General features: G+C 43.1%; 1 protein-coding gene across 1 annotated transcript in view; it reads right to left on the bottom strand.

Annotated features, from left to right (window-relative positions):
- Positions 1-116: 116 nt before the first annotated feature.
- The window catches only part of LOC139535818 (zinc finger protein 385A-like), a 76,235-nt gene continuing 48,988 nt past the window's right edge, over positions 117-27,363 (bottom strand). Inside the window, exons 4-8 of the mRNA XM_071335645.1 lie at positions 18,486-18,657; positions 11,595-11,918; positions 5,767-5,954; positions 4,416-4,502; positions 117-4,243 (exon numbers count right to left, since the gene is read on the bottom strand). Of these exons, the coding sequence (XP_071191746.1) occupies positions 3,971-4,243; positions 4,416-4,502; positions 5,767-5,954; positions 11,595-11,918; positions 18,486-18,657 (1,044 nt within the window). The 3' untranslated portion in view covers positions 117-3,970. The remainder of the gene's footprint in view (positions 4,244-4,415; positions 4,503-5,766; positions 5,955-11,594; positions 11,919-18,485; positions 18,658-27,363) is intronic.

Genomic DNA, 27,363 nt, shown 5'->3' with positions numbered 1-27,363 from the left:
TAGTTTTGAGTCAAAGCTCACTCTGCACTACTAGTCAGACATAAGACATCAAAACTTAACAATCAGTATTCAAAAGCATTTCTATGAACATACACTTCACAGTATATAGCATCACGTCATTTTGTAAATAATTTATTCATCTTCTGTTTGTTTATTCAACAATAAGGAAGCTCTTTTGCCAACATCGCTAAAACAGTCTATAATGATTCAATATTATCTCCGAAATAACATTTAATATATTTGTACACATCATTTATTTATTTATTGCAATGAACAAGAGTCGTTAGCAGGAGTGCTGTAAGTATTGCTACAATTTCTCAGTCCTTTTAACCTTCTAATACTGTATGAGAAGAAAATAGTTTGGTGGCTTTACAGGAGCAACAGGCTCCAACCCAAACCTGCTCATTTGTATGGGTTAGTGTGAGGTTGGGTATGAATACACTACCGGTTAAATGTTTTAGAACACCTACTCATTCAAGGGTTTTTCTTATTTTTTAAAACTATTTTCTACGTTGTAGAATAATAGTGAAGACATCCAAACTATGAAATAACACATATGGAATCATGTAGTAACCAAAAAAGTGTTAAAATATATTTTGATTTGTTTATATTTCAGATTCTTCAAAGTAGCCACCCTTTGCCTTGATGACAGCTTTGCACACTCTTGGCATTCTCTCAACCAGCTTCATGAGGTGGAATGCATTTCAATTAACAGGTGTGCCTTGTTAAAAGTTAATTTGTGGAATTTCTTTCCTTCTTAATACGTTTGAGCCAAACAGTTGTGTTGTGACAAGGTAGGGGTGGTATACAGAAGATAGCCCTATTTGGTAAAAGACCAAGTTCATATTATGGCAAGAACAGCTCAAATAAGCAAAGAGAAACGACAGTCCATCATTATTTTAAGACAATACGGAACATTTCAAGAACTTTGAAAGTTTTTTCAAGTGCAGTTGCAAAAACCATCATGCGCTATGATGAAACTGGCTCTCATGAAGACAGACACAGGAATGGAAGACCCAGAGTTACCTCTGCTGCAGAGAATAAGTTCATTAGAGTTATCAGCCTCAGAAATTGCAGCCCAAATAAATGCTTCACAGAGTTCAAGTAACAGACACATCTCAACATCAACTGTTCAGAGGAGATTGTGTGAATCAGGCCTTCCTGGTCGAATTGCAGCAAAGAAACAACTACTAAAGGACACCAATAAGAAGAAGATACTTTCTTCGGCCAACAAACACTAACAGTGGACATTTGTCCTTTGGTCTGGAGTCAAAATTTGAGATCTTTGGTTCCAACTGCTGTGTCTTTGTGAGACGCGGTGTGGGTGAACAGATGGTCTCTGCATGTGTATTTCCCACCATAAAGCATGGAGGAGGAGGTGTTATGGTGTGGGGGTGCTTTGCTGGTGACACTGTCTGTGATTTATTTAGAATTCAAGGCACACTTAACAAGCATGGCTACCACAGTATTCTGCAGCGATACGCCATCCCATCTTGTTTGGGCTTAGTGGGACTATCATTTGTTTTCAACAGGACTCTGACCTAACACACCTCCAGGCTGTGTAAGAGCTATTTTACCAAGAAGGAGAGTGATGAAGTGCTGTATCAGATGACGTGGGCAATCCCCCGACCTCAACCAAATTGAGATGGTTTGGGATGAGTTGGACCGCAGAGTGAAGGAAAAGCAGCCAACAAGTGCTCAGCATATGTGGGAACTCCTTCAAGATTGTTGGAAAAGTTGGTTGAGAGGATTATATTTTTTATTTAGCTAGACAAGGCAGTTAAGAACAAATTCTTATTTATAATGATGGCCAAGGAACAGTGGGTTAACTGCCTTGTTCAGGGGCAGAACAACAGATTGTTACCTTGTCAGCTCAGGGATTTGATCTAGCAACCTTTCAGTTATAAGCCCAATGCTCTAACCACTAGGCTACCTGCCGCCCCAAGAGTGTGCAAATCTGCCAAGAATGCCAAGAGTGTGCAAATCTGTCATCAAGGCAAAGGGTAGCAATTTGAAGAATCTCAGAATTGTTTAACACTTTTGGTTACTACATGATTCCATATGTGTTATTTCATAGTTTTGATGTCTTCACTATTATTCTACAATGTAAAAATAAAGAAAATCTCTTGATTTTGAGTTGGTGTTCTACAATGTTGACCGGTAGTGTACATGAGGCAGAATAGGACAACGGTCTCCTCTTAAAGTGGAAATATATTATTAATTTCATTACTCTGGAGGAAATCTCGGCTTGATTTCTCATATTATACTACTATCCCTCACATCGCTGCTTGTGATGAGCATGTGAGAGAAAATACAGGTTCATGGTTCTTATTAATTTCCCCTTTGTGAACTGTAACAAACTTGTCCTACTTTTTCACTTCAAACATCCATCACAGTGTTTCTCACTCACACCACACTCAACATGCTACCATCTGGGTATAGGATCACAGGTCAGCAATCACTCCTGGAAGGGAAAACCCACCTCCCTTGTGTTCTCACTAGAAGAGGCTGGTGCCATCAGATATCCCTAAGGCTCCCCCTGTTGTTAACAGTGTAGAAACAATTCCTTTAACACCCTAATACCACACTTTGTTGGGACAGTGCAGACATACTTAAGTTTTGAGTAAATGTTCTAAAATTAGCTGTCTCGCTGAGTAGTTTCCAGTTTGAATGAAAGGGGTCACCATTGAGGCATAGTTGCGTGCCTCATCTATCTCTACCTATCTCCAGAATACACACATACGCACACACACAGAAACACAACACTTTGACACCAGCCATACAAAAATATAAGACAAGGGCAGAAACTGGAAGAATGCTCAAAGGAACCAATTGACTTCTCGTAACAGTTTCATCTTGGCCAGTCTCTTAGGCACATGTCCCACTCTCCCTTTCTCTCTGACTTCTTACAGACAATAAGACTGAAAGAGGAGGTCTGCCAAGAAAACAACAGTTAAATAAATGGTTTATCACAAGTCCATCATTTTTCATTGCATTCATTCACATTTCTTAAAATATCTTATTCAGATTTCTTAAAAACGTTTAGCTCTACCTTGGTGCATTCAGTACACATTTCTGCCTTGAGTTACAGTGGGGTTTCTCTCTCCCTTCCTTGCTTCCTTCACTTCTCTCTCTCTCTCACCTGATCTGACAACAGAGGATATATAGACTAACATCTATTATCCACAACACAACACTAGAACATATATCTAGAACCTGGAAACATACAGTACAATGTACCTTGTGCCTGGATCTGCAGAGCAGGCACCTAATCTAGAACCTGGAACTGCAGAGTGGGGTATAGATGTAGGATCTTAATTTTATCCAGTTTGCTACAGCAGGAAATGTGAATTATTATGTGGATTATAATTAATGGACATTTTTGTGGGGGTTGATCCATTTTTAATAAGGGAAAGTCAAGTCTGAAATTTCAAAGTGGAAATTACAAATTTCATAGGCCTTTTTAGAACTCAAATACACTACAAGTTTTCTGCAACAGGTTGATTAAATTGAGATCCTACACCTGTAGGTAGGTACTGCACTTGGATTATTGAACACCCCAACAGGGTTTTGCAGTATGAAACTTATATTGCAGATGGCTTTGGGTGGGAGTTCACTGAACCAGACATACAGAGATGTGGAGGAAATAGAACAGAGCTCAGTTTACTGAGTCACCCTCAGCCAGGGTACAAGTTTAACTGAAGGTTGGAGGAGGGTTAACGGAGGGAAAGCGTTGACAGAAAGTCCATCTTAGTCTGTCATGCATCCTTCCTCTTTAAAATGGCTGCAAGCTGTCCATCCTTTGCTGTGGAATTTATTAAACAAAGAAGGGTGGAAGGGTAGAGAGGAAAAGGCATAGTCTTTCCTATTTCAAATATTTAAGTTTTAACATCTGTTTATTATCTATCAATGGTTTTCCCTGTTTACTTCACAGTGTGCTCCTTCCTGATAGTCCCCCATCCCACCACCGTCAATAAGGGGAGAAGAGGATTGGCCCATGGGTGGTGCGCATAGGCCCAGGGGCGGGCCGTAGGAGGCTGAGATGCGTGCCTTGTAGTGTGCCCTGTAAGAGGTGGTGGTGGGGATGGTAGTTCTGAGTGTGAGAAATGGGACCAGGGGCACGCAGCTGAGCCAGTTGATTGGAGGAGGCAGCGGCTGCCATCGCCGCGGCAACAGCCAGGGGGTTAGGAAACAGTCCATGGCCCAGAGTCTTTGGAAGTTCCTTTGAGAAGGTCAAGGATGACTGAGATCCAGAGAGAGAGACAGTGTAAAGGTTAAAATGAGTAATGAGTAAGGTGAGAGAAGAGGCAGACTGTGGTATGCTGTCTATTAGACAACCCTGAGCTAAATGACTGAATCATCAAATACTGATTTAGAAGTATTGCTATAGCCTATACACATAATTGGATCATTACCACAAAGTCTGTACGATTCTTATGCCGGCTAAGGAGGGGATTGGGCTTCCCTGCGACTCCATCCCGATGCCTTCGACTGGATATATGCTGAAGAGAAAAATAAGTGGGACATTATAGGTTTTCTTCTTTCTCCAAATGTGCATCCTTCTTTCAGTGAGGTATCTGAATGATGAATTAAGCTGTAGGTGTACGGTAAAGTTGCCTCTAGATGCTGATCTGTGGTTAGTTTTGCATTTCCCCCACTAATGGTTAAGGTTAGGATTCGGGGTTAAGGTTAGGATTGTAGCTGATCACAGTAGTGGAACATGTACCCAGTTCTCATATTTAAGTTAAAGTAAAGAAACCTTCATAGAAACTTAGTCAAGTAAAAGTGAAAGTCACCCAGTAAAATACTACTTGAGTAAAAGTCTAAAGTATTTGGTTTTAAATATACGTAAGTGCCTCCCGGGTGGCGCAGTGGTCTAGGGCCCTGCATCGCAGTGCTAGCTGTGCCACCAGAGACTCTGGGTTTGAGCCATGGGGCGACGCACAATTGGCCTAGCGTCGCCCGGGTTAGGGAGGGTTTGCCCGGTAGGGATATCCTTGTCTCATCGCGCACTAGCGACTCCTGTGGCGGGCCGGGCGCAGTGCACGCTAACCAGGTCGCCAGGTGCACAGTGTTTCCTCCGACACATTGGTGCGGCTGGCTTCCGGGTTGGATGCGTGCTGTGTTAAGAAGCAGTGCGGCTTGGTTGGGTTGTGTTTCGGAGGACGCATGGCTTTCGACCTTCGTCTCTCCTGAGCCCGTACGGGAGTTGTAGCGATGGGACAAGATAGTAACTACTAACAATTGGATACTACGAAATTGGGGAGAAAAGGGGGTAAAATTCAAAAAAAAATATATATACTTAAGTATCAAAAGTAAAAGTATAAATCATTTCAAATTCCTTCATTTAAGGATAGCCAGTGGCGCACTCCAACACTCAGACATGATTTACAAACGAAGCATTTGTGTTTAGTGAGTCCGCCAGATCAGAGGCAGTGGGGATGACCAAGGATGTTCTCTTGATAAGTGCGTGAATTTGACAATTTTCCTGTCCTGCCTGAGCCTTCTAAATGTAACTGGTGCTTTTGGGTGTCAGGAAAATGTATGGAGTAAAAAGTACATTATTTTCTTTTGGAATGTTATGAAGTAAAAGTAAAAGTAGTCAAAAATATTAATAGTAAAGTAAAGTACAGATACCACAAAAAACGACTTCAGTAGTACTTGAAAGTATTTTTACTTATGTATTTTACACCACTGGCTGATCCTAGATCTGTACCTAGGGGAAACTTCACTCTTGGGCAGTGGTCGTGTTACTTACTCACTCACCTGTTTGAGCTGTAGCTCAGAGTTCACCCTCACGTTGCAGATCTCACAGTGGAAGGTGCGTTCCTGAGTGTTGTGGTCCGAGGGCAGCCCCCCTGCCTGCTCTGGGCTGAGGTTAGGGCCCAGCCGAGGGTATGTTTTTATGGGGCCCAGCCCACTCCATGCCTCCAGGATGGTTTTGTGTTTGGTACCTGTCACCCGTGGAGAGAGTGGTAGAGAAGGAAATATTAGTTGTTGTTGTTTGTAAATTTTGTAAGTTCATACCTCATTGATAAAACTAGGCCTGATAACTCCTTGATTACATTTTCTCTGTGGAGTGTAATGTACTTCTACATTTCATGATGTTCTTGTTCATTTCAAAACGTTGATATTTTATGTATTTTTTGTACTATTAAGAAATTACAGAACTTTATAATTGTAATATGGAATAGGCCATTGTGACTTTTGTTTAAACAATTGAATTATTTTGCACCATAAATTCGATTTTGCGTAGCCTACACATCCATATGCTGCTCCGTGCGTCAATGGAAATGAGTCTCCCAAGGCAACACTTTCTAGCTGCATACCCAGCAGAAGATATTGTCTTCCTCGGATGAATAAATAACGTATTGTTTTTGTGTTTACAAAATTATTTGCAGTATTTCTTTCATCACAGCCGCCGACACAGGCCGCACTCGGTCACCCAGAAGCAAGGTACAGTTAGCGTTTGGATATTTTTGTATTAGTAGGTTCCTTAAATGATCATTTGTTTGTGGCTATCATTGTAATTAACCTAGCCCTCAGAAGAATATGGTGGACTAGATCACATTGTAGGCTAATTGAGCATAGAAAGATGAGTAGGCCAAAGCAGTATATTGAGTCAGAAAGTGTGGTGACATTGACTAGCCACTAGAGAGCACAGCCAAACATTTTCAGGATTAGGCTATTCAGCAGTTTTGGTAACCTATCTCCTGCTCTGTTCTTGTCTTGTCATGTAGTACAGAACCATTATCTCCTATTTCTCTTGTTCACGGTCAGTCCCTGTTCACCCCTTCTTTTGGCTCTTTTTTAAAGGAACATTTCCTTCTCTCCTTTATCAGTCTAGTACAGGGATGGGCAACTGGCGAAACCAAATTTAGCTTAGGGCCCCCAAAAGGCTAGGGCCGGCTCTGACTACATGTGTGAGTATGGATGTGGGTAAGCAGACGGAGCCCCACATGATGAGTTAACATTTTTGGTGGCCCCCACCCCATCAAAGTTTCCCATCCCTGGTCTTGTATATACTGTACATTAGAGGTAACTGACAAAATAAAGGAAACACTTGAGTAAATGAGGTTTACAAAGTATATTGAAAGCAGGTGCTTGGTGCTTCCACACAGGTGTGGTTCCTGAGTGTACTAAGTAATTAACATGCCATCATGCTTAGGGTCATGAATAAAAATGCCCAGTTGCATATTATTTTGGCTACCATGGCTAGAAGAAGAGATCTCAGTGACTTTGAAAGCGGGGTCTCAAAGGAGCATGAGGTTAAGGATTAGCCCCTTTTTTCAATTTTCGCCTAAAATGTCATACTCAAATCTATAGCTCAGGCCCTGAAGCAAGGATATGCATATTCTTGGTGCCATTTGAAAAGAAACACTTTGACATTTATGGAAATGTGAAAGTAATGTAGTAGAATATAACACAATAGATCTGGTAAAAGATAATACAAAGAAAAAAACAACCATTCTTTCGTATTTTTTTGTACCATCTTTGAAATGCGAGAGAAAGGCCATAATGTATTATTCCAGCCCAGATTTTGGCCACTAGATGGCATCAGTGTATGTGCAAAGTTTTAGACTGATCCAATGAACCATTGCATTTCTGTTCAAATGTGCCTAATTTGTTTATTAATAACTTTTCATGTTCAAAATTGTGCACTCTCCTCAAACAAACAATAGCATGGTATTCTTTCACTGTAATAGCTACTGTAAATTGGACAGCGGGGTTAGATTAACAAGAATTTAAGACTCTGCCAATATCAGCTATGTCTATGTCCTGGGTAATTTACTTGTTACTTACAACCTCATGCTAATTGCATTAGACTACGTTAGCTCAACCATCCCGTGGAAGCGACACCGATCCCGAAGAAGTTTTAAAGGGTGTGTGTGTATATGTGTGTGTGCGTGTGCTTGTGTGCGTGTGTGAGTGTCTCAGTCACCAGATCTCAACCCAATTCAACACTTGCAGTACAATATGGGAGATTCTGTCTCCTGAGACAGCTTTTTCCACCACCATCAACAAAACCCCAAATTATGGAATTTCTCATAGAAGAATGGTGTCGCATCCCTCCAGTAGAGTTCCACACTTACAGAAGTTCCAGAATCTATGCCAAGGCGCATTGAAGATGTTCTGGCTCGTGGTGGCCCAATGCCCTATTAAGACACTTTATGTTTTGTCACCAAAGCACCATATACTACCCACCACTGCAACTTGTATGCTCTCGTTGGCTGGCCCTCGCATTATATTCGTTGCCAAACCCACTGGCTCCAGGTCATCTATAAGTCTATGCTAGGTAAAGCCCCGCCTTATCTCAGCTCACTGGTCACCATAGCAGCACCCACCCGTAGCACGCGCTCCAGCAGGTATATTTCACTCGTCACCCCCAAAGCCAATTCCTCCTTTGGCCGCTTTTCGTTCCAGTTCTCTGCTGCCAATGATTGGAACAAACTGCAAAAATAATTACTATCAAGTCGTATCTCCCGTACAGGCTCGGGAGAGACAAAGGTCGAAAGCCATGCATCCTCCGAAGCACAACCCAACCAAGCCGCACTGCTTCTTAACACAGCGCGCCTCCAACCCGGCCGCACCAATGTGTCGGAGGAAACTTGGCCCCCTTGGTTAGCGCGCACGCCACAGGAGTCGCTGGAGCGAGATGAGACAAGGATATCCCTACTGGCCAAACCCTCCCTAACCCAGACAATGCTAGGCCAATTGTGCATCGCCCCACAGACCTCCCGGTCGCGGCCGGCTGCGACAGAGCCTGGGCGCGAACCCAGAGACTCTGGTGGCGCAGCTAGCGCTGCGATGCAGTGCCCTAGACCACTGCGCCACCCGGGAGGCCTCTATTATATATTTTGCTCCTTTGCACCTCAGTATTTCTACTTGCACACTCATCTTCTGTACATCTATCACTCCAGTGTTTAATTGCTATATTGTAATTATTTCGCCACTATGGCCTATTTATTGCCCTTATCCTACCTCATTTGCACACACTGTATATAGACTTTTTCTATTTTATTATTGACTGTCTGTTTGTTTATTCCATGTGTAACTCTGTGTTGTTGTTTGTGTTGCACTGCTTTGCTTTATCTTGGCCAGGTCACATTTGTAAATGAGAACTTGTTCTCAACTAGCTTACCTGGTTTAATAAAGATGAAATAAAAAAAATTAAAATGTTGGTGTTTCCTTATTTTGGCAGTTACCTGTATGTACTTCTTCTCACCCACTCTCATCTCCTCTCTGCTATAGTGTTTCCTTATTTTGGCAGTTACCTGTATGTACTTCTTCTCACCCACTCTCATCTCCTCTCTGCTATAGTGTTTCCTTATTTTGGCAGTTACCTGTATGTACTTCTTCTCACCCACTCTCATCTCCTCTCTGCTATAGTGTTTCCTTATTTTGGCAGTTACCTGTATGTACTTCTTCTCACCCACTCTCATCTCCTCTCTGCTATAGTGTTTCCTTATTTTGGCAGTTACCTGTATGTACTTCTTCTCACCCACTCTCATCTCCTCTCTGCTATAGTGTTTCCTTATTTTGGCAGTTACCTGTATGTACTTCTTCTCACCCACTCTCATCTCCTCTCTGCTATAGTGTTTCCTTATTTTGGCAGTTACCTGTATGTACTTCTTCTCACCCACTCTCATCTCCTCTCTGCTATAGTGTTTCCTTATTTTGGCAGTGACCTGTATGTACTTCTTCTCACCCACTCTCATCTCCTCTCTGCTATAGTGTTTCCTTATTTTGGCAGTTACCTGTATGTACTTCTTCTCACCCACTCTCATCTCCTCTCTGCTATAGTGTTTCCTTATTTTGGCAGTTACCTGTATGTACTTCTTCTCACCCACTCTCATCTCCTCTCTGCTATAGTGTTTCCTTATTTTGGCAGTTACCTGTATGTACTTCTTCTCACCCACTCTCATCTCCTCTCTGCTATAGTGTTTCCTTATTTTGGCAGTTACCTGTATGTACTTCTTCTCACCCACTCTCATCTCCTCTCTGCTATAGTGTTTCCTTATTTTGGCAGTTACCTGTATGTACTTCTTCTCACCCACTCTCATCTCCTCTCTGCTATAGTGTTTCCTTATTTTGGCAGTTACCTGTATGTACTTCTTCTCACCCACTCTCATCTCCTCTCTGCTATAGTGTTTCCTTATTTTGGCAGTTACCTGTATGTACTTCTTCTCACCCACTCTCATCTCCTCTCTGCTATAGTGTTTCCTTATTTTGGCAGTTACCTGTATGTACTTCTTCTCACCCACTCTCATCTCCTCTCTTCTATAGTGTTTCCTTATTTTGGCAGTTACCTGTATGTACTTCTTCTCACCCACTCTCATCTCCTCTCTGCTATAGTATTTCCTTATTTTGGCAGTTACCTGTATGTACTTCTTCTCACCCACTCTCATCTCCTCTCTGCTATAGTGTTTCCTTTCCTGATTGGTCCCTCTTTACAAGCACACATGCCTTTTCTTTTTATAAGCCCAACTCTGGCAGCTCACTCCATGGCCTAAGTTCATTGACCATTGTCAAAACCATTTCCAGACTGTTTTCTTTAAATACCAAAACTATTTACTCATGCCCTGTACAGTTGCTTGGATACTGTTTGTAGCTCAACAACACACGTGTATATTTTAAATCAGGCCCTCACAAATGTGGAATCTCCTTAGTGTGTGTACATAACTGTGGACAAGCCCAAATGGCTATGTGTGTAAGTAGTTATTTGACTACGTATACATAATATTTTATGCACTGTGAATCATTAAAAATAACAGCAATATTCTGGTAACCTGTCAGTTTGTAATCATGGATGTCAGTAACTATGTATATGTAATTACCTCCAGGTGTGTATGTTTTGGAGGGATGGCTTTAGGAAACACGAACATAACTAGTAGTCCCATGTGACTCAGTTGGCAGCGTATGCCACTTACCATGCCAGGGTTGTGGGTTCGATTCCCATGGGGGACCAGAAAGAATGAAAATGTATGCATTCACTACTGGAAGTCACTCTGGATAACAGCATATACTAAAATGTCATATTGTAACTAAAAGAAAACAATCTGATTGTTAAAATGAACCAGACACATGGAAGTATTGTCCTGTCTCTCTATGTGGTGGATGAAAGCCAAGCTGTCATTTGAGTTGAGCTGGTTAATCTAGCCTTGAACACACTGAAATATTAATTGTTTACTCTTCTTCCCTGAGAGTGTGACTTAGGTTCTGTGTGTGCATCAGAAGCCCTGGCTTAGTATTGCAATATTTGGCCTTGTGAAGTTATTCAACCGCAATGCCTTAGCTGTGGTTTGCAGTGTATTCATAAATCCTTGAGTGGAAGAAAATATATTTAATCAGTTATGCCACTGTGTGTAGTATTGTCCCTTGTGTGTGACAGTGGTATCCCAGGAGTCAATATCAGAGATCAGGGTGTGAAGGAGAACACATAAAATGTTGTGTTTGTAAAAGCTCAAGCATCACTTTGTGTGGCTAATTTTGAGGCTGCTGAGAAGGCAATATCTATCTAGGCCGGAATGCTCAATGACAATAGACTTCATTACACATCGCGTTATTAGTTCTGTCTTTGGAAGGAGCCTTACCTTTGTTGTGCGCCTCTAGCTGAGAGAGGGAGTTGACGGCCACTTTGCACAGTGAGCAGTAGAGCAGCTTCTTGGCCTTGTCCTCCTCAGACTCCCCTGAAAAGAGGCTGGGGGCTGGGGACAGGGTGTCAGGGGCGCACGCCATGGGGGTGTCCACCTGGGGGGCACAAAGGGCCGGGGAGGGGATGGAGGTGGTGGGCATAGGTGTACTCAAAGGGGGCAGGGATGGACACACAGGGAGCAGGGGGGTGTCTTGGACCGACATGGGGATGGGGCTGGGTGTCATGTCTGAGCCGTTTGAATGTGGGCGGGACTGGACGTCATCTGTGAAGAGAACAGATAGGAAATAGAACGTTTTCTACCATATTTTATACAACGGGTGGTTCTAATCCTGAATGCTGATTGGTTAAAAAACTTTACTTTGTCTCGGGCCTAACAACACCCGTGCCAATATATCCACAAACACCGGATTCTCTGGCATTATCACTTACGTGTAGAGCACACCAGATAATATTATGATGATGATGATGCTGCGGCACTAGTACAGTACTATGTCTGAACCTACAGGGTCAAAACTCTGCCTCAGAGGGCCACACATCTGTCTCCCCCATCTGGAGTGAGTCAGGGTAGGGGGAATACCTGGGTCATGTCAGGTTATTCAGGTTGGAGAGGGTGGAAGGAGGGTCAGTAGAACAGCACAGTAATCTTAATGTTACTGTAATTTAACCACTGTATGTAGCACAGGGTCATCTGGCCTGCCAATTGAACCAAGAGATAAACAAAATACAAGTTTTGAGAGTCAGTAGAGCCTTCATACTAGATCGTATTTAACCACAGACACAATCAAATCTGGCAGCTTTTTCTCTCCCAGTCTTTCTTGTGTGACAGTATGTGTCAGGGGAAGCTCTATGTGTTGCCTACGTCCCCCCCCCCCAATCTGATGACAGCCCTCCCTCCCTCCCCACCACCCTCCTCTCCTCTGCTGGCCAATCCCAGTGACGGATGCCTGGGAAGCTGATTCTTGTCAGTGCTGACAGAGGCGTCTCTTAGCAGACATCCCTCTGTATGACTGTTCTGTTTCACCCCTGATCTCTGACTAAACAGCTGAACTTTACACACACACAGACTGAAACGTGTGTGTGTGTTTAGGTTATATCTCTCTGTGGGTTCAGCATGTCAAATCAAATCAAATCAAATTTTATTGGTCTCATACACATGGTTAGCAGATGTTAATGCAGTGTAGCGAAATGCTTGTGCTTCTAGTTCCGACAGTGCAGTAATATCTAACAAGTAATCTAACAAATTCACAACGACTACCTTATACACATAATGTAAGGGGATGGAATAAGAATATCTACATATAAATATATGGATGCTCGATGGCCGTGCAGCATAGGCAAGATGCAATAGATGGTATAAAATACACTATATACATATGAGATAAGTATTGTAGGATATGTAAACATTATTAAAGTGACATTATTTAAAGAGACTAGTGATACCTTTATTAAATCCATTTATTAAAGTGGCCAGTGATTTGAGTCAGTATGTTGGCAGCAGCCTCTCTATGTTAGTGATGGCTGTTTAACAGTCTGATGGCCTTGAGCTAGAAGCTGTTTTTCAGTCTCTCGGTCCCAGCTTTGATGCATCTGTACTGACATCACCTTCTGGATGATAGCGAGGTGAACAGGCAGTGGCTCGGGTGGTTGTTGTCCTTGATGATCTTTCTGGCCTGCCTGTGACATCGGGTGGTGTATGTCTCTTAGAGGGCAGGTAGTTTTCCCCCGGTGATGCATTGTGCAAACCGCACTACCCTCTGGAGAGCCTTGCAATTGAGGGCAGTGCAATTGCCGTACCAGGCGGTGATACAGCACGACAGGATGCTCTCAATTGTGCATCTGTAAAAGTTTGTGAGGGTTTTAGGTGACAAGCCAAATTTCTTCAGCCTCCTGAGGTTGAAGAGGCGGTGTTGCGCCTTCTTCACCACACTGTCTGTGTGGGTGGACCATTTCAGTTTGTCCGTGATGTGTACGCGGAGGAACTTTCCACCTTCTCCACTACTGTCCCGTCGATGTGGATGGGGGGGTGCTCCCTCTGCTGTTTCCTGAAGTCCACAATCATCTCCTTTGTTTTGTTGACGTTGAGTGAGAGTTTATTTTCCTGACACCACACTCCAATGGCCCTCACCTCCTCCCTGTAGGCTGTCTTGTCGTTGTTGGTAATCAAGCCTACCACTGTAGTGTCGTCTGCAAACTTGATGATTGAGTTGGAGGCATGCATGGCAACGCAGTCATGGGTGAACAGGGAGTACAGGAGAGGGCTGAGAACGCACCCTTGTAGGGCCCCAGTGTAGAGGATCAGCGGGGTGGAGATGTTGTTCCCTACCTGGGGGCGGCCAGTCAGAAAGTCCAGGACCCAGTTGCACAGGGCGGGGTCGAGACCCAGGGTCTCAAGCTTAATGATGAGTTTGGATGGTACTATGGTGTTGAATGCTGAACTGTAGTCAATGAACAGCATTCTTACATAGGTATTCCTCTTGTCCAGATGGGATAGGGAAGTTTCCAGTGTGATGGCAATTGCATCGTCTGAGGACCTATTGGGGCGGTAAGCAAATTGGAGTGGATCTAGGGTATCAGGTAGGGTGAAGGTGATATGATCCTTGACTAGTCTCTCAAAGCACTTCATGATGACTGAAGTGAGTGCTACGGTGCGATAGTCATTTAGTTCAGTTACTTTTGCTTTCGTGGGAACAGGAACAATGGTGGACACCTTGAAGCAATAGGGGACAGCAGACTGGGATAGGGGTTGATTGAATATGTCCGTAAACACACCAGCCAGCTTGTTTGCGCATGCTCTGAGGACGCGGCTAGGGATGCAATCTGGGCCGGCAGCCTTGTGAGGGTTAGCACGTTTAAATGTTTTATTCACATCGGCCACGGAGGAGAGCCCACAGTCTTTGGTAGATGGACGTGTCGTGGCACTGTATTGTACTCAAAGCGCGTATGGACGTTGTTTAATTTGTCTGGGAGCAAGTCGTCGATGTCCGCGACGGGGCTGGTTTTCTTTTTGTAATCCGTGATTGACTTTAGACCCTGCCACATGTGTCTCGTTTTTGAGCCGTTGAATTGCGACTCCACTTTATCTCTATACTGACGCTTAGCTTGTTTGATAGCCTTGCGGAGGGAATAACTACACTGTTTGTATTCGGTCATGTTTCCAGTTGCCTTGCCATGATTAAATGCAGTGATTTGTGTGTGTTTAGGTTATATCTCTGTGTGGGTTCAGCATGTGTGTGTTTAGGTTATATCTCTGTGTGGGTTCAGCATGTGTGTGTGTTTAGGTTATATCTCTGTGTGGGTTCAGCATGTGTGTGTTTAGGTTATATCTCTGTGTGGGTTCAGCATGTGTGTGTTTAGGTTATATCTCTGTGTGGGTTCAGCATGTGTGTGTTTAGGTTATATCTCTGTGTGGGTTCAGCATGTGTGTGTTTAGGTTATATCTCTGTGTGGGTTCAGCATGTGTGTGTTTAGGTTATATCTTTGTGTGGGTTCAGCATGTGTGTGTTTAGGTTATATCTCTGTGTGGGTTCAGCATGTGTGTGTTTAGGTTATATCTCTGTGTGGGTTCAGCATGTGTGTGTTTAGGTTATATCTCTGTGTGGGTTCAGCATGTGTGTGTTTAGGTTATATCTCTGTGTGGGTTCAGCATGTGTGTGTTTAGGTTATATCTCTGTGTGGGTTCAGCATGTGTGTGTTTAGGTTATATCTCTGTGTGGGTTCAGCATGTGTGTGTTTAGGTTATATCTCTGTGTGGGTTCAGCATGTGTGTGTTTAGGTTATATCTCTCTGTGGGTTCAGCATGTGTGTGTGTGTTTAGGTTATATCTCTGTGTGGGTTCAGCATGTGTGTGTTTAGGTTATATCTCTGTGTGGGTTCAGCATGTGTGTGTTTAGGTTATATCTCTGTGTGGGTTCAGCATGTGTGTGTTTAGGTTATATCTTTGTGTGGGTTCAGCATGTGTGTGTTTAGGTTATATCTCTGTGTGGGTTCAGCATGTGTGTGTTTAGGTTATATCTCTGTGTGGGTTCAGCATGTGTGTGTTTAGGTTATATCTCTGTGTGGGTTCAGCATGTGTGTGTGTTTAGGTTATATCTCTGTGTGGGTTCAGCATGTGTGTGTTTAGGTTATATCTTTCTGTGGGTTCAGCATATGTGTGTCTTTAGGTTATATCTCTGTGTGGGTTCAGCATGTGTGTGTTTAGGTTATATCTTTGTGTGGGTTCAGCATGTGTGTGTTTAGGTTATATCTCTGTGTGGGTTCAGCATGTGTGTGTTTAGGTTATATCTCTGTGTGGGTTCAGCATGTGTGTGTTTAGGTTATATCTCTGTGTGGGTTCAGCATGTGTGTGTGTTTAGGTTATATCTCTGTGTGGGTTCAGCATGTGTGTGTTTAGGTTATATCTCTGTGTGGGTTCAGCATGTGTGTGTTTAGGTTATATCTCTGTGTGGGTTCAGCATGTGTGTGTTTAGGTTATATCTCTGTGTGGGTTCAGCATGTGTGTGTTTAGGTTATATCTCTGTGTGGGTTCAGCATGTGTGTGTTTAGGTTATATCTCTGTGTGGGTTCAGCATGTGTGTGTTTAGGTTATATCTTTGTGTGGGTTCAGCATGTGTGTGTTTAGGTTATATCTCTGTGTGGGTTCAGCATGTGTGTGTTTAGGTTATATCTCTGTGTGGGTTCAGCATGTGTGTGTTTAGGTTATATCTCTGTGTGGGTTCAGCATGTGTGTGTTTAGGTTATATCTTTGTGTGGGTTCAGCATGTGTGTGTTTAGGTTATATCTCTGTGTGGGTTCAGCATGTGTGTGTTTAGGTTATATCTCTGTGTGGGTTCAGCATGTGTGTGTTTAGGTTATATCTTTGTGTGGGTTCAGCATGTGTCTGTTTAGGTTATATCTTTGTGTGGGTTCAGCATGTGTGTGTTTAGGTTATATCTCTGTGTGGGTTCAGCATGTGTGTGTTTAGGTTATATCTCTGTGTGGGTTCAGCATGTGTGTGTTTAGGTTATATCTCTGTGTGGGTTCAGCATGTGTGTGTTTAGGTTATATCTCTGTGTGGGTTCAGCATGTGTGTGTTTAGGTTATATCTCTGTGTGGGTTCAGCATGTGTCTGTTTAGGTTATATCTTTGTGTGGGTTCAGCATGTGTGTGTTTAGGTTATATCTTTGTGTGGGTTCAGCATGTGTGTGTTTAGGTTATATCTCTGTGTGGGTTCAGCATGTGTCTGTTTAGGTTATATCTTTGTGTGGGTTCAGCATGTGTGTGTTTAGGTTATATCTTTGTGTGGGTTCAGCATGTGTGTGTTTAGGTTATATCTCTGTGTGGGTTCAGCATGTGTGTGTTTAGGTTATATCTCTGTGTGGGTTCAGCATGTGTGTGTGTGTTTAGGTTATATCTCTGTGTGGGTTCAGCATGTGTGTGTTTAGGTTATATCTCTGTGTGGGTTCAGCATGTGTGTGTTTAGGTTATATCTCTGTGTGGGTTCAGCATGTGTGTGTTTAGGTTATATCTTTCTGTGGGTTCAGCATATGTGTGTGTTTAGGTTATATCTCTGTGTGGGTTCAGCATGTGTGTGTTTAGGTTATATCTTTGTGTGGGTTCAGCATGTGTGTGTTTAGGTTATATCTCTGTGTGGGTTCAGCATGTGTGTGTTTAGGTTATATCTCTGTGTGGGTTCAGCATGTGTGTGTTTAGGTTATATCTCTCTGTGGGTTCAGCATGTGTGTGTTTAGGTTATATCTTTGTGTGGGTTCAGCATGTGTGTGTTTAGGTTATATCTCTGTGTGGGTTCAGCATGTGTGTGTTTAGGTTATATCTCTGTGTGGGTTCAGCATGTGTCTGTTTAGGTTATATCTTTGTGTGGGTTCAGCATGTGTGTGTTTAGGTTATATCTTTGTGTGGGTTCAGCATGTGTGTGTTTAGGTTATATCTCTGTGTGGGTTCAGCATGTGTCTGTTTAGGTTATATCTTTGTGTGGGTTCAGCATGTGTGTGTTTAGGTTATATCTTTGTGTGGGTTCAGCATGTGTGTGTTTAGGTTATATCTCTGTGTGGGTTCAGCATGTGTGTGTTTAGGTTATATCTCTGTGTGGGTTCAGCATGTGTGTGTGTTTAGGTTATATCTCTGTGTGGGTTCAGCATGTGTGTGTTTAGGTTATATCTCTGTGTGGGTTCAGCATGTGTGTGTTTAGGTTATATCTCTGTGTGGGTTCAGCATGTGTGTGTTTAGGTTATATCTTTCTGTGGGTTCAGCATATGTGTGTGTTTAGGTTATATCTCTGTGTGGGTTCAGCATGTGTGTGTTTAGGTTATATCTTTGTGTGGGTTCAGCATGTGTGTGTTTAGGTTATATCTCTGTGTGGGTTCAGCATGTGTGTGTTTAGGTTATATCTCTGTGTGGGTTCAGCATGTGTGTGTTTAGGTTATATCTCTCTGTGGGTTCAGCATGTGTGTGTGTTTAGGTTATATCTCTGTGTGGGTTCAGCATGTGTGTGTTTAGGTTATATCTCTGTGTGGGTTCAGCATGTGTGTGTTTAGGTTATATCTCTGTGTGGGTTCAGCATGTGTGTGTTTAGGTTATATCTCTGTGTGGGTTCAGCATGTGTGTGTTTAGGTTATATCTCTGTGTGGGTTCAGCATGTGTGTGTGTTTAGGTTATATCTCTGTGTGGGTTCAGCATGTGTGTGTGTTTAGGTTATATCTCTGTGTGGGTTCAGCATGTGTGTGTTTAGGTTATATCTTTCTGTGGGTTCAGCATATGTGTGTGTTTAGGTTATATCTCTGTGTGGGTTCAGCATGTGTGTGTGTGTGCGGTGTAGAGCACAGGTGGTGCTTACCCTGTTTGCTAGGGTCAGGGCCTGGGCTGGATGGTGAGGGGCCTGGTGGAGAGGGGGTGGCGGTGGGGAGAGTGGGCAGCTTGTCACCCTCCTGGGGGCGAGTCTTGGAGGTCTCAATGCCTTTTACCCTCCGAGCGTGGCGGTTCCCCTTATAGTGGGCCTCTGCCTGACTCTGAGAAAAGAACATGGGGAGGAGAGGGCATGACATGATATTTCACATCATAATCCACATGGGTATTATTATTCACACACTTCTGAGCGCCATGCTTATCTGATATCTGCGTATATCCAGAAAGAAAAAAAATATAGCCAATCTTTAGCAGATGATAATTCACTCACCACAATAGCAGCCTTAGCATGGCCATGGGACACCACACACATGGCTGTTTTATTTTCACACTACGGTTGTGTCCTGTTTTCCTGTTTAGTACAGTATCTATCATCCACAGGCCTGTTTGAGACCCAGTGAGGTCAGTGGAGTAAACTCTAGCCATAGTGTTGCCTGGACGTCTCTCAGCAGATGGCTTTAGGCTGTCATATGAGCCCTGTGCTGTCCCTGCTCTGTACCTGCCTGTTCCTGTGGCTGACTGACTGGCTGGCTGACTGGCTGGAGCACTCTTCAGCAGTTCAGTAGATCAATTATGCATCTCTGATTAATTGATCACTGAGATCCCCAATGTCTGCGCTGGGGTGGGTTTTATTTAAAAAATATATAATTGAACCTTTATTGAACAAGGCAAGTCAGTTAGGAACAAATTCTTATTTACAATGGCGGCCTACCCCGGCCAAACCTGAACGACGCTGGGACAATTGTGCGCCGCCCTATGGGACTCCCAATCACGGCCGGATGCGATACAGCCTGGATTCGAACCAGGGACCGTAGTGACTTTATAACTATCCTTGTTCAACACAAAATAGCACAAAATACAGCATCTGAGGAGCACACACTCTCTGTGGTGTGTTGTCAATGTGAGAACTACACTGAGTGTACAAACAGTAGGTCAGCAGTAATCATTCTTTAAGCGTTCTAGAATACTCCAGACCCTATATAGTACTATAATGAACAGGACACCTCTAGTCTGTCTTTACAGAGGAGCATTATAGAATGTTCTGGTGGTTCCTCTGCTGTAAATGACTAATTACTGAACTGAGCCTGTGATGATTGTCGAGTGGTGAGAATAGGATTATCTAAAATAGACCCAGAGGTGTGAGGAAACACTGACAGCTGCAACTAGACTACTGCTGCTCAAGGAGGAATAAGGAATGCGAGTGGCCAGAGTGTCACCAAGGGAGGCTGTGTGTACTGTAGGCAGCTACATAGCTACAAAGAGAGCTGGGGCTTGGCAGCAGCGAGGGAGTGAGGGGGGCATCAACAAGGTGAGGAGGCTACTGGGACGTGTCAGGGATGCATCCCTAAACCCCAGGCAGTAATTGCCGATGACAGAGGTACACATATAGCCCCAGATTAGACATGAAGGAGGAGGGGTAACCCACTCAGCAACAGTTATGTTCTCCAAAGAGACAGACTTACAGAGAAAAGTAATTGCCTCTCTCTCACTTCTCTTCCACTCTACTTTCACTATTTCAGCTTGTAACCCCCCTTCTGTCTCTCTCTCTCTCATCTCCTCTTCTCTCTCTCGATGGAGGAAAGCTTTGGTTTTGAAGCTCTGTCCTGACCTTCAGTGTTTAGGTCTTGGGGGATCAATGAAATTCAACAATCAATTACAACTGAACAGAGTTGACAACAGAGAGGGGAGATGGACAGGGAGACAGGAAGAGGGGACAGAGCAGAGGAAGTCTAGAAAGAGATTAGAAGGAAGGAGGAAAGAGAGATCTTTAGTGTAGAACTGAAGAGTTATAAAAGAGGAGGACATGATGTTTGGAATGGGTTAAGAAGTGTTATGAAAAGTGGATATGAAAATATGATCCTTTTCTCTCTGAGCAGGATGCGGCTTTGATGTTTAATCTATGAAGTGACAAAGGCAGAGGAACCAGAGAGAACTGGTCTAGCAGCCAAATCTACTGTAAAGCCGACAGGCAACACAATGGAGGAGAGGGGGGGTGGGAGAGGAGAGGGAGGACGAGGGAAATGCAGAAGAGAAGGGGACACAGGAAGTACACCAGAAAGAGAGAAAGAGATCGAGAGACATCAACATGTATGAAGAAGAGGTGGAACAAAGGAAAAGGAAGCAGGATCTATCTTAGGGACTGACATTGACATTGACATTGATTGATTGATTGAGAGAGAGAGAGAGAGAGAGAGAGAGAGAGAGAGAGAGAGAGAGAGAGAGAGAGAGAGAGAGAGAGAGAGAGAGAGAGAGAGAGAGAGAGAGAGAGAGAGAGAGAGAGAGAGAGAGAGAGAGAGAGAGAGAGAGAGAGAGAGAGAGAGAGAGAGAGAGAGAGAGAGAGAGAGAGAGAGAGAGAGAGAGAGAGGTGTCCAGCTTTGTGGTGCTGCAGTGGTAACGATAGCCAATGCAGCACAATAAAGAGGCATGTGACGTCGGTGTTGCAGCATAGAGAGCTGGGCTGAGCTCTGACAGCCTGTCCTGTGTGGCTGCATGGAATGAATTGCAATTTCATAATCACCCCATGTGGCCATATACAGTACATTACTGGTGGCAGACTGGCAGTGTGATAGGTTTGCTTCTGAGTTTATATGAATCAATCCGGATATTTTGGTTTGGTTCAGCTTCAGTCTTTAATTGTATCTGGTTTAGCAGATGATGAAGTTTAATCCATGGATTAGCCAGTGTTGACTGACAGAAAACACAATTCAGTGAGAGTGCTGCCGGGACTTTATTTTGAATATTTATATCAAAATATCTTACTGTTTATAGCAGGAAAGACAATGTATGCTGGCTGGGGTATAACATTAGAAACGTGTGGAAAGTATTATATAATAGTGTCTCTAACTGTGCTTCTGAAATGCAGTAGTGCTGCAATAACAGATCCTTGGCTGTATACTGTGAGCAGACTATTCTTTCATTATTAGAGAACGTCCATTGTGCTCTGAGCTCACAGCCTGACTTCCCCTCTCAGATTACTGAGCACTGGACTGGTAGAGCAGATGGAGATCAGGACATTCTCACACAGACTGACTGTACTGATGATGATGCATAAAGGGAGTGAAGGCCAAACAGGTGGCCAAGGGTCCAGTCGATTTTTACAACAGTGGAAGTTGAACACACACATACACACCACACGCAGTACACTATTCTACGCTGCTACATACAGGCACAGACGGACAGACGACACTCACACACCCACACACAGGGTTGACGACAGTGACACCTGACCATACAGCAAACCCTCGACCACAAAGCGCCACCCCCTGTTTGGGTGGTGCGGACAGCCCAGTACATCACTGGGGCCGAGCTCCCTACCATCCACGACCTCTATATCAGGCAAGGATAGACGAAAAATTGCCAAAAACTCCAGCCACCCAAACCGTAGACTGTTCACTCTGCTACTGTCCGGCAAACAATACCGGAGCATTGGCTCTTGGACCCCGAAGCCATAAGACTGCTAAATAGTTCATTTACATTTACATTTACATTTAAGTCATTTAGCAGACGCTCTTATCCAGAGCGACTTACAAATTGGTGCATTCACCTTATGATATCCAGTGGAACAACCACTTTACAATAGTGCATCTAACTCTTTTAAGGGGGGGGGGGGGGGGTTAGAAGGATTACTTTCTCCTATCCTAGGTATTCCTTAAAGAGGTGGGGTTTCAGGTGTCTCCGGAAGGTGGTGATTGACTCCGCTGACCTGGCGTCGTGAGGGAGTTTGTTCCACCATTGGGGTGCCAGAGCAGCGAACAGTTTTGACTGACCATTAAGTGGTTACCCTGATTATCTGCACTGACCCTATCTTACACTGACTCTATGCACACTCACTATATATACACACTCACACACACACACTACACTGACACTCACACAAAAAATCCATACACATTCACATACTGTACACTAGATATGCACACACACACATAACACACACACACGCATACCGACAACACAAACACACACACTTTTACACTCATTTGCTATTACTATCTATCCTGATGCCTAGTCAAATACCTCGTACCTCTGCACATTGATCTGGTACTGGTACTCTCTGTATATTGATTTATTCTTGTGTAATTTATTCCTTGTGTTACTATTTTTCTTTTTATTATCATTTCTCAGTTAAGTCTACACCTGTTGTATTTGGCACATGTGACAAATGACATTGGATTTGATTTGAGTGTGTACTACAGAATGTGAGAACATGGGGTCCAGGAGAGTGGATTAGAGAGGGTAGATAGATGCAGCTGTTATGGCGTTTCAGACGCTCCCCTGTCTATGTTTCCACCGCCCTTTCCCGAAAAGTATTTAGTGCTTTATTCATTGGCATGTGTCAAATCTTTTAGCCAGGATCGTGTGTCAAACTTGTGTCTGGCAGGGAGGTGAAACTGCATTTCCCCTGAGCAAAGAGACTTTTACTGTATGTTTAAGGGATATACCCATCACTCAAGCTGGTCCAATGTACCCTGGCCTGTACTTTCTATACCCATTGTGAAGCACTACAAAAACATTTAATATTACACAACAATAATGTTGAATACACGTAGTGCACATTATGAAGCAAATTGCCTAAGCATGCTACAGTGAAATTGTTATACTCAATGCAGTCTATGACAGGAAAACAGGTCTTACCACATCTTACTGGGGATAAAACGCTCCCATCTGTGTAGGGGAGGGGGAGGGGTTATATAATCCGGCCGTATATGTTTATGTTTACAGGTGAGTTTGTGTTCTAATACACACAGCAGCAAGGAGAGAGGATCATATACAGAGAAAATAATGTAGAGACAACAGTTGTATGTGGTTACATTTGTCATGACGTTGCCCTCTTTGGGTACAGCAAGCCCCATCCCCCTCTCCCTGCCTCCTACAACTAGGCTGCTGTGGTCAGAGAGGTCGTAAATTCCGGGAGGAGATGATCTCCTCATGGCCACAGTATAGAGACAGAGTGAAGTTTCATAGAGAACAAAGGAATTTCTTCCACCTCACAGAACTTGAGGTCCGAACAACATTTATGTTCCGGAGAAGGTATAAAAGATCGGTGAAGAATCCAGCTACGAACTGGTCCGTTTGGTACAAGTTTATAAAAGTCATGGGAGACGGTGCGGCCACATTACCATAATAGCCTCAGATATGAGGTTTACATCTAATTGTTGTATAAGATGAATGAGTGAGGATGATACTGTTTGTAAAATTCTGTAATGTGATTTTGGACTGTTTAATGAAGGAAACTCCAATTCCCTTTTGAGTTTAACTAAATCAGAGGACCGCCCATGAGCCCAGTTAGGGTCTGGCATCCTGGGACAGGCTCTTTTCTGCAACTCCAGAATAAAACCCCCACCTTGAGAATTTCTCACCAGACCATGTTTTCTCTCAATCACGAGAGGACAAAGGTTGCAGACCAGCTTACCTCGATAAAGAGAGGGCCTAGGTTTGAGATGATTGCTGAATCTTTTAACCATCCCACGTGGTTAAACTCTTAGACTATCGATACTGACAGAATAAGAACAAGTCTTTGATATTAATTACTAGTCTGCAGCTAGGAATTCGGTATTATTGAACGTAAAGAACGACAACCGCCGAAACGTCTATCCATAACGACATGAATGAATGTCACTCTGAACTATCCATTCTAACCATGACACAGAGAGAGAGAGAGAGAGAGAGAGAGAGAGAGAGAGAGAGAGAGAGAGAGAGAGAGAGAGAGAGAGAGAGAGAGAGAGAGAGAGAGAGAGAGAGAGAGAGAGAGAGAGAGAGAGAGAGAGAGAGAAGACGGAAACTCTCCAACAGAAACTAACTTTTCAGCAGAGATCCCGATGACACACTGAGCGTAAATATATATATTGATTGCAATTGTTCCCGAATGAGTGAAGGTTCATGTGCAAAGGATTAGCATTTCAATTGTTATAATTATCAACTGTGTGTTGTCTTATCTTAGTCGAGCCCCACTTCCCTTTTGTACAACAAGCCGCCATGCCGGTTTAGCCCACTAGGGAAACTCCGTTATCATTTCCTTGTAACTATCAACTGTTTGTTTATGCATTTCTGTGAATTACTTAGTTAGTAAATAAATTATTTAAGACAATTGATGTATGGATGACTCATAGTGAAGACTGGGATCGTGCAGATAACAATTTACGACGTTTGGAATTAAACTAACGTGAGGTAAAGTAAATATTTCATTAATTCGAAGACTAATTGATCAGATATAAAATATCTGAAAAGTTATATTTCTTTCTTTAACTTTGTTATAATATCTGAAAATGTTCCTTGGTGCCTCGACTTCCTAGTTAATAACAGTTACATGATTAATCAGTTTAATCGCGTAATACTAATTACAGAGAATCTTTGATAAAAACTAAAAGTCTTCATTTAATGATAGTACGCGACACAGTACAATATTTGAGATTTTCAACAAATTAATGTTTCTTCTTTTTATAAGAAACATTAATGTGTTGAAAATCTCAAATTGTTTGCATAGTCAACTTACACACAGCTCTGACACACACACGTATCCCACCAGACATGCCACCAGGGGTCTTTTCACAGTACCCAAATCAAGAACAAATTCAAGAAAGCATACAGTATTATATAGAGCCATTATTGCATGGAACTCCGTTCCATCTCATATTGCTAAAATGAACAGCAAACCTGGTTTCAAAAAACAGATAAAGCAACTCCTCAAGGCACAACGCCTCTCCCCTATTGTGCATAGATAGTTTGTGTTTATGTATTGATATGTAGACTACGTGTGCCATTTTTATTTTATTTGAATTGATGTAGTTCTGTCCTTGAGCTGTTCTTGTCTATGATGTTCTGCATTATGTCATGTTTTATGTTTTGTGTGGACACCAGGAAGAGTAGCTGCTGCTTTTGCAACAGCTAATGGGGATCCTAATAAAATACAAAATACACATAAAGACATGCAATCAAACTGAGCATTGGTTTATGTGCTTATTTCACATTTAATGATGTGCACAGAGCTGGGGGCTTCTGTCTGTATGATTGTATGTTTCAGAAGGCAGTCAGTGTCATAAGCTCCTATCAGCTGTTAGACCCCCACTCTCTCTACTGGAATGTGTGCAGCACCATCCAAGATCCTAATCACTTTTACATGCCGATGGAACAAACCACTCTGAATAATCTCACAAGGGATGTATATGTTAGGATGTATTTGTTATTCAACATTGTTGATGTCTTCACTATTATTCTACAATGTTGAAAATAGTAAAAATAAAGAAAAACCCTTGAATTAGTAGGTGTTCTAAAACTTTTGACCGGTAGTGTATGTGAACACTTAAACCACCTCTTCTGTTAATTCTGTTCATTCTTTAGTTATACTCCCTCAGTCATCCTCTTTTTGGTGCCCTGTACAAAGACTGACATGCTGGAATGTGCTTTGTCAGCATTCACTACTTTCTCAAATTTCACCCAATGACCAGATCAAGTCAGTTTTTTGTTGTGTCACATTCATCCTCGCTGACCCCTCACAACACCTCTATCACAACTATCCCCATGATGCATTCTAGAAATAAAATAGGTCATCCTATTGCTTGCTGCTGATATATCATAAGCACTTGGCCATCAGTCATTCTAGTGTGTTTCCTTTTAAGACATCCTCACAGACTTAAACACTCAATCCAACCTCAACATCTCAGAACCCCAACCCCCTGTGCTCTAGTCCCCTAGTCCCCTGTTCTTTAGTCCCCTAGTCCCCTGTTCTTTAGTCCCCTAGTCCCCTGTTCTTTAGTCCCCTAGTCCCCTGTTATTTAGTCCCCTAGTCCCCTAGTTCTTTAGTCCCCTAGTCCCCTGTTATTTAGTCCCCTAGTCCCCTGTTCTTTAGTCCCCTAGTCCCCTGTTCTCTAGTCCCCTAGGCCCCTGTTCTCTAGTCCCCTAGTCCCCTGTTCGCTAGTCCCCTAGGCCCCTGTTCTTTAGTCCCCTAGTCCCCTGTTCTCTAGTTCCCTAGTCCCCTGTTCTTTAGTCCCCTAGTCCCCTGTTCTCTAGTTCCCTAGTCCCCTGTTCGCTAGTCCCCTAGGCCCCTGTACGCTAGTCCCCTAGTCCCCAGTTCTCTAGTTCCCTAGTCCCTGTAGTAGTAACATAAGGCAACTGGATGCTAATGGTAGAAGAGACATATAGTCTGACAATTCCAATAAGACACATACTAGAGAAATATGCCTAAGACAATTGGACACATTAATGAAAGGGGGAGACACATGGTCTGCTGACCTGACACACTAATGATAAAAAGGACCCATAGTCAGCTCCTTCTAAAAAGAAGGCGTATAGTACAGAATCTGCTGATTCCAATAAAGGCAAACTGAACAAAGAGTACATTGACACATTATGCTGACACACTAAAGATAGAGGGATCCATAGTCAGCTGCTTCTAAACAGAGGTTTATAAGACAGAATCTGCTGATTCCAATAAAGGCAAACAAAACAAAGAGTACATTGACACATTATGCTGACACACTAGGATGGAGGGTCCGGCCACCATTGTAGTCTAGCTGAGAGCAGATGTGGGCGTTATTGGGCGTGAACAAGCGGGAAGCTTGAACTAGAGGATAGTGGTGGCGAATGACTTGAGAAGGGAGACTTCATTTGCATAAGGGATGGACATAGTGCTATGTGTGTATAAATATAGGAGCTAAGGCTCTGGGAGGGGGGTTCCGCGGGGGGTGTTCCGCGGTGTGTGTGCCGCGGGGTGTGTTCCGCGGACATTCCAGATTGTGATACAATTTGTATTAAAAATCTTATTTGAGTTCACAAAGTTCTTGTAAGAGTTATATTTGAAGTGATTTTCTACG

The sequence above is a fragment of the Salvelinus alpinus genome, chromosome 12 (assembly GCF_045679555.1).
Source record: "Salvelinus alpinus chromosome 12, SLU_Salpinus.1, whole genome shotgun sequence".
In the NCBI taxonomy this organism is placed as follows: Eukaryota; Metazoa; Chordata; class Actinopteri; order Salmoniformes; family Salmonidae; genus Salvelinus; species Salvelinus alpinus.
This window is presented reverse-complemented; position numbering and strand designations above follow the sequence as displayed.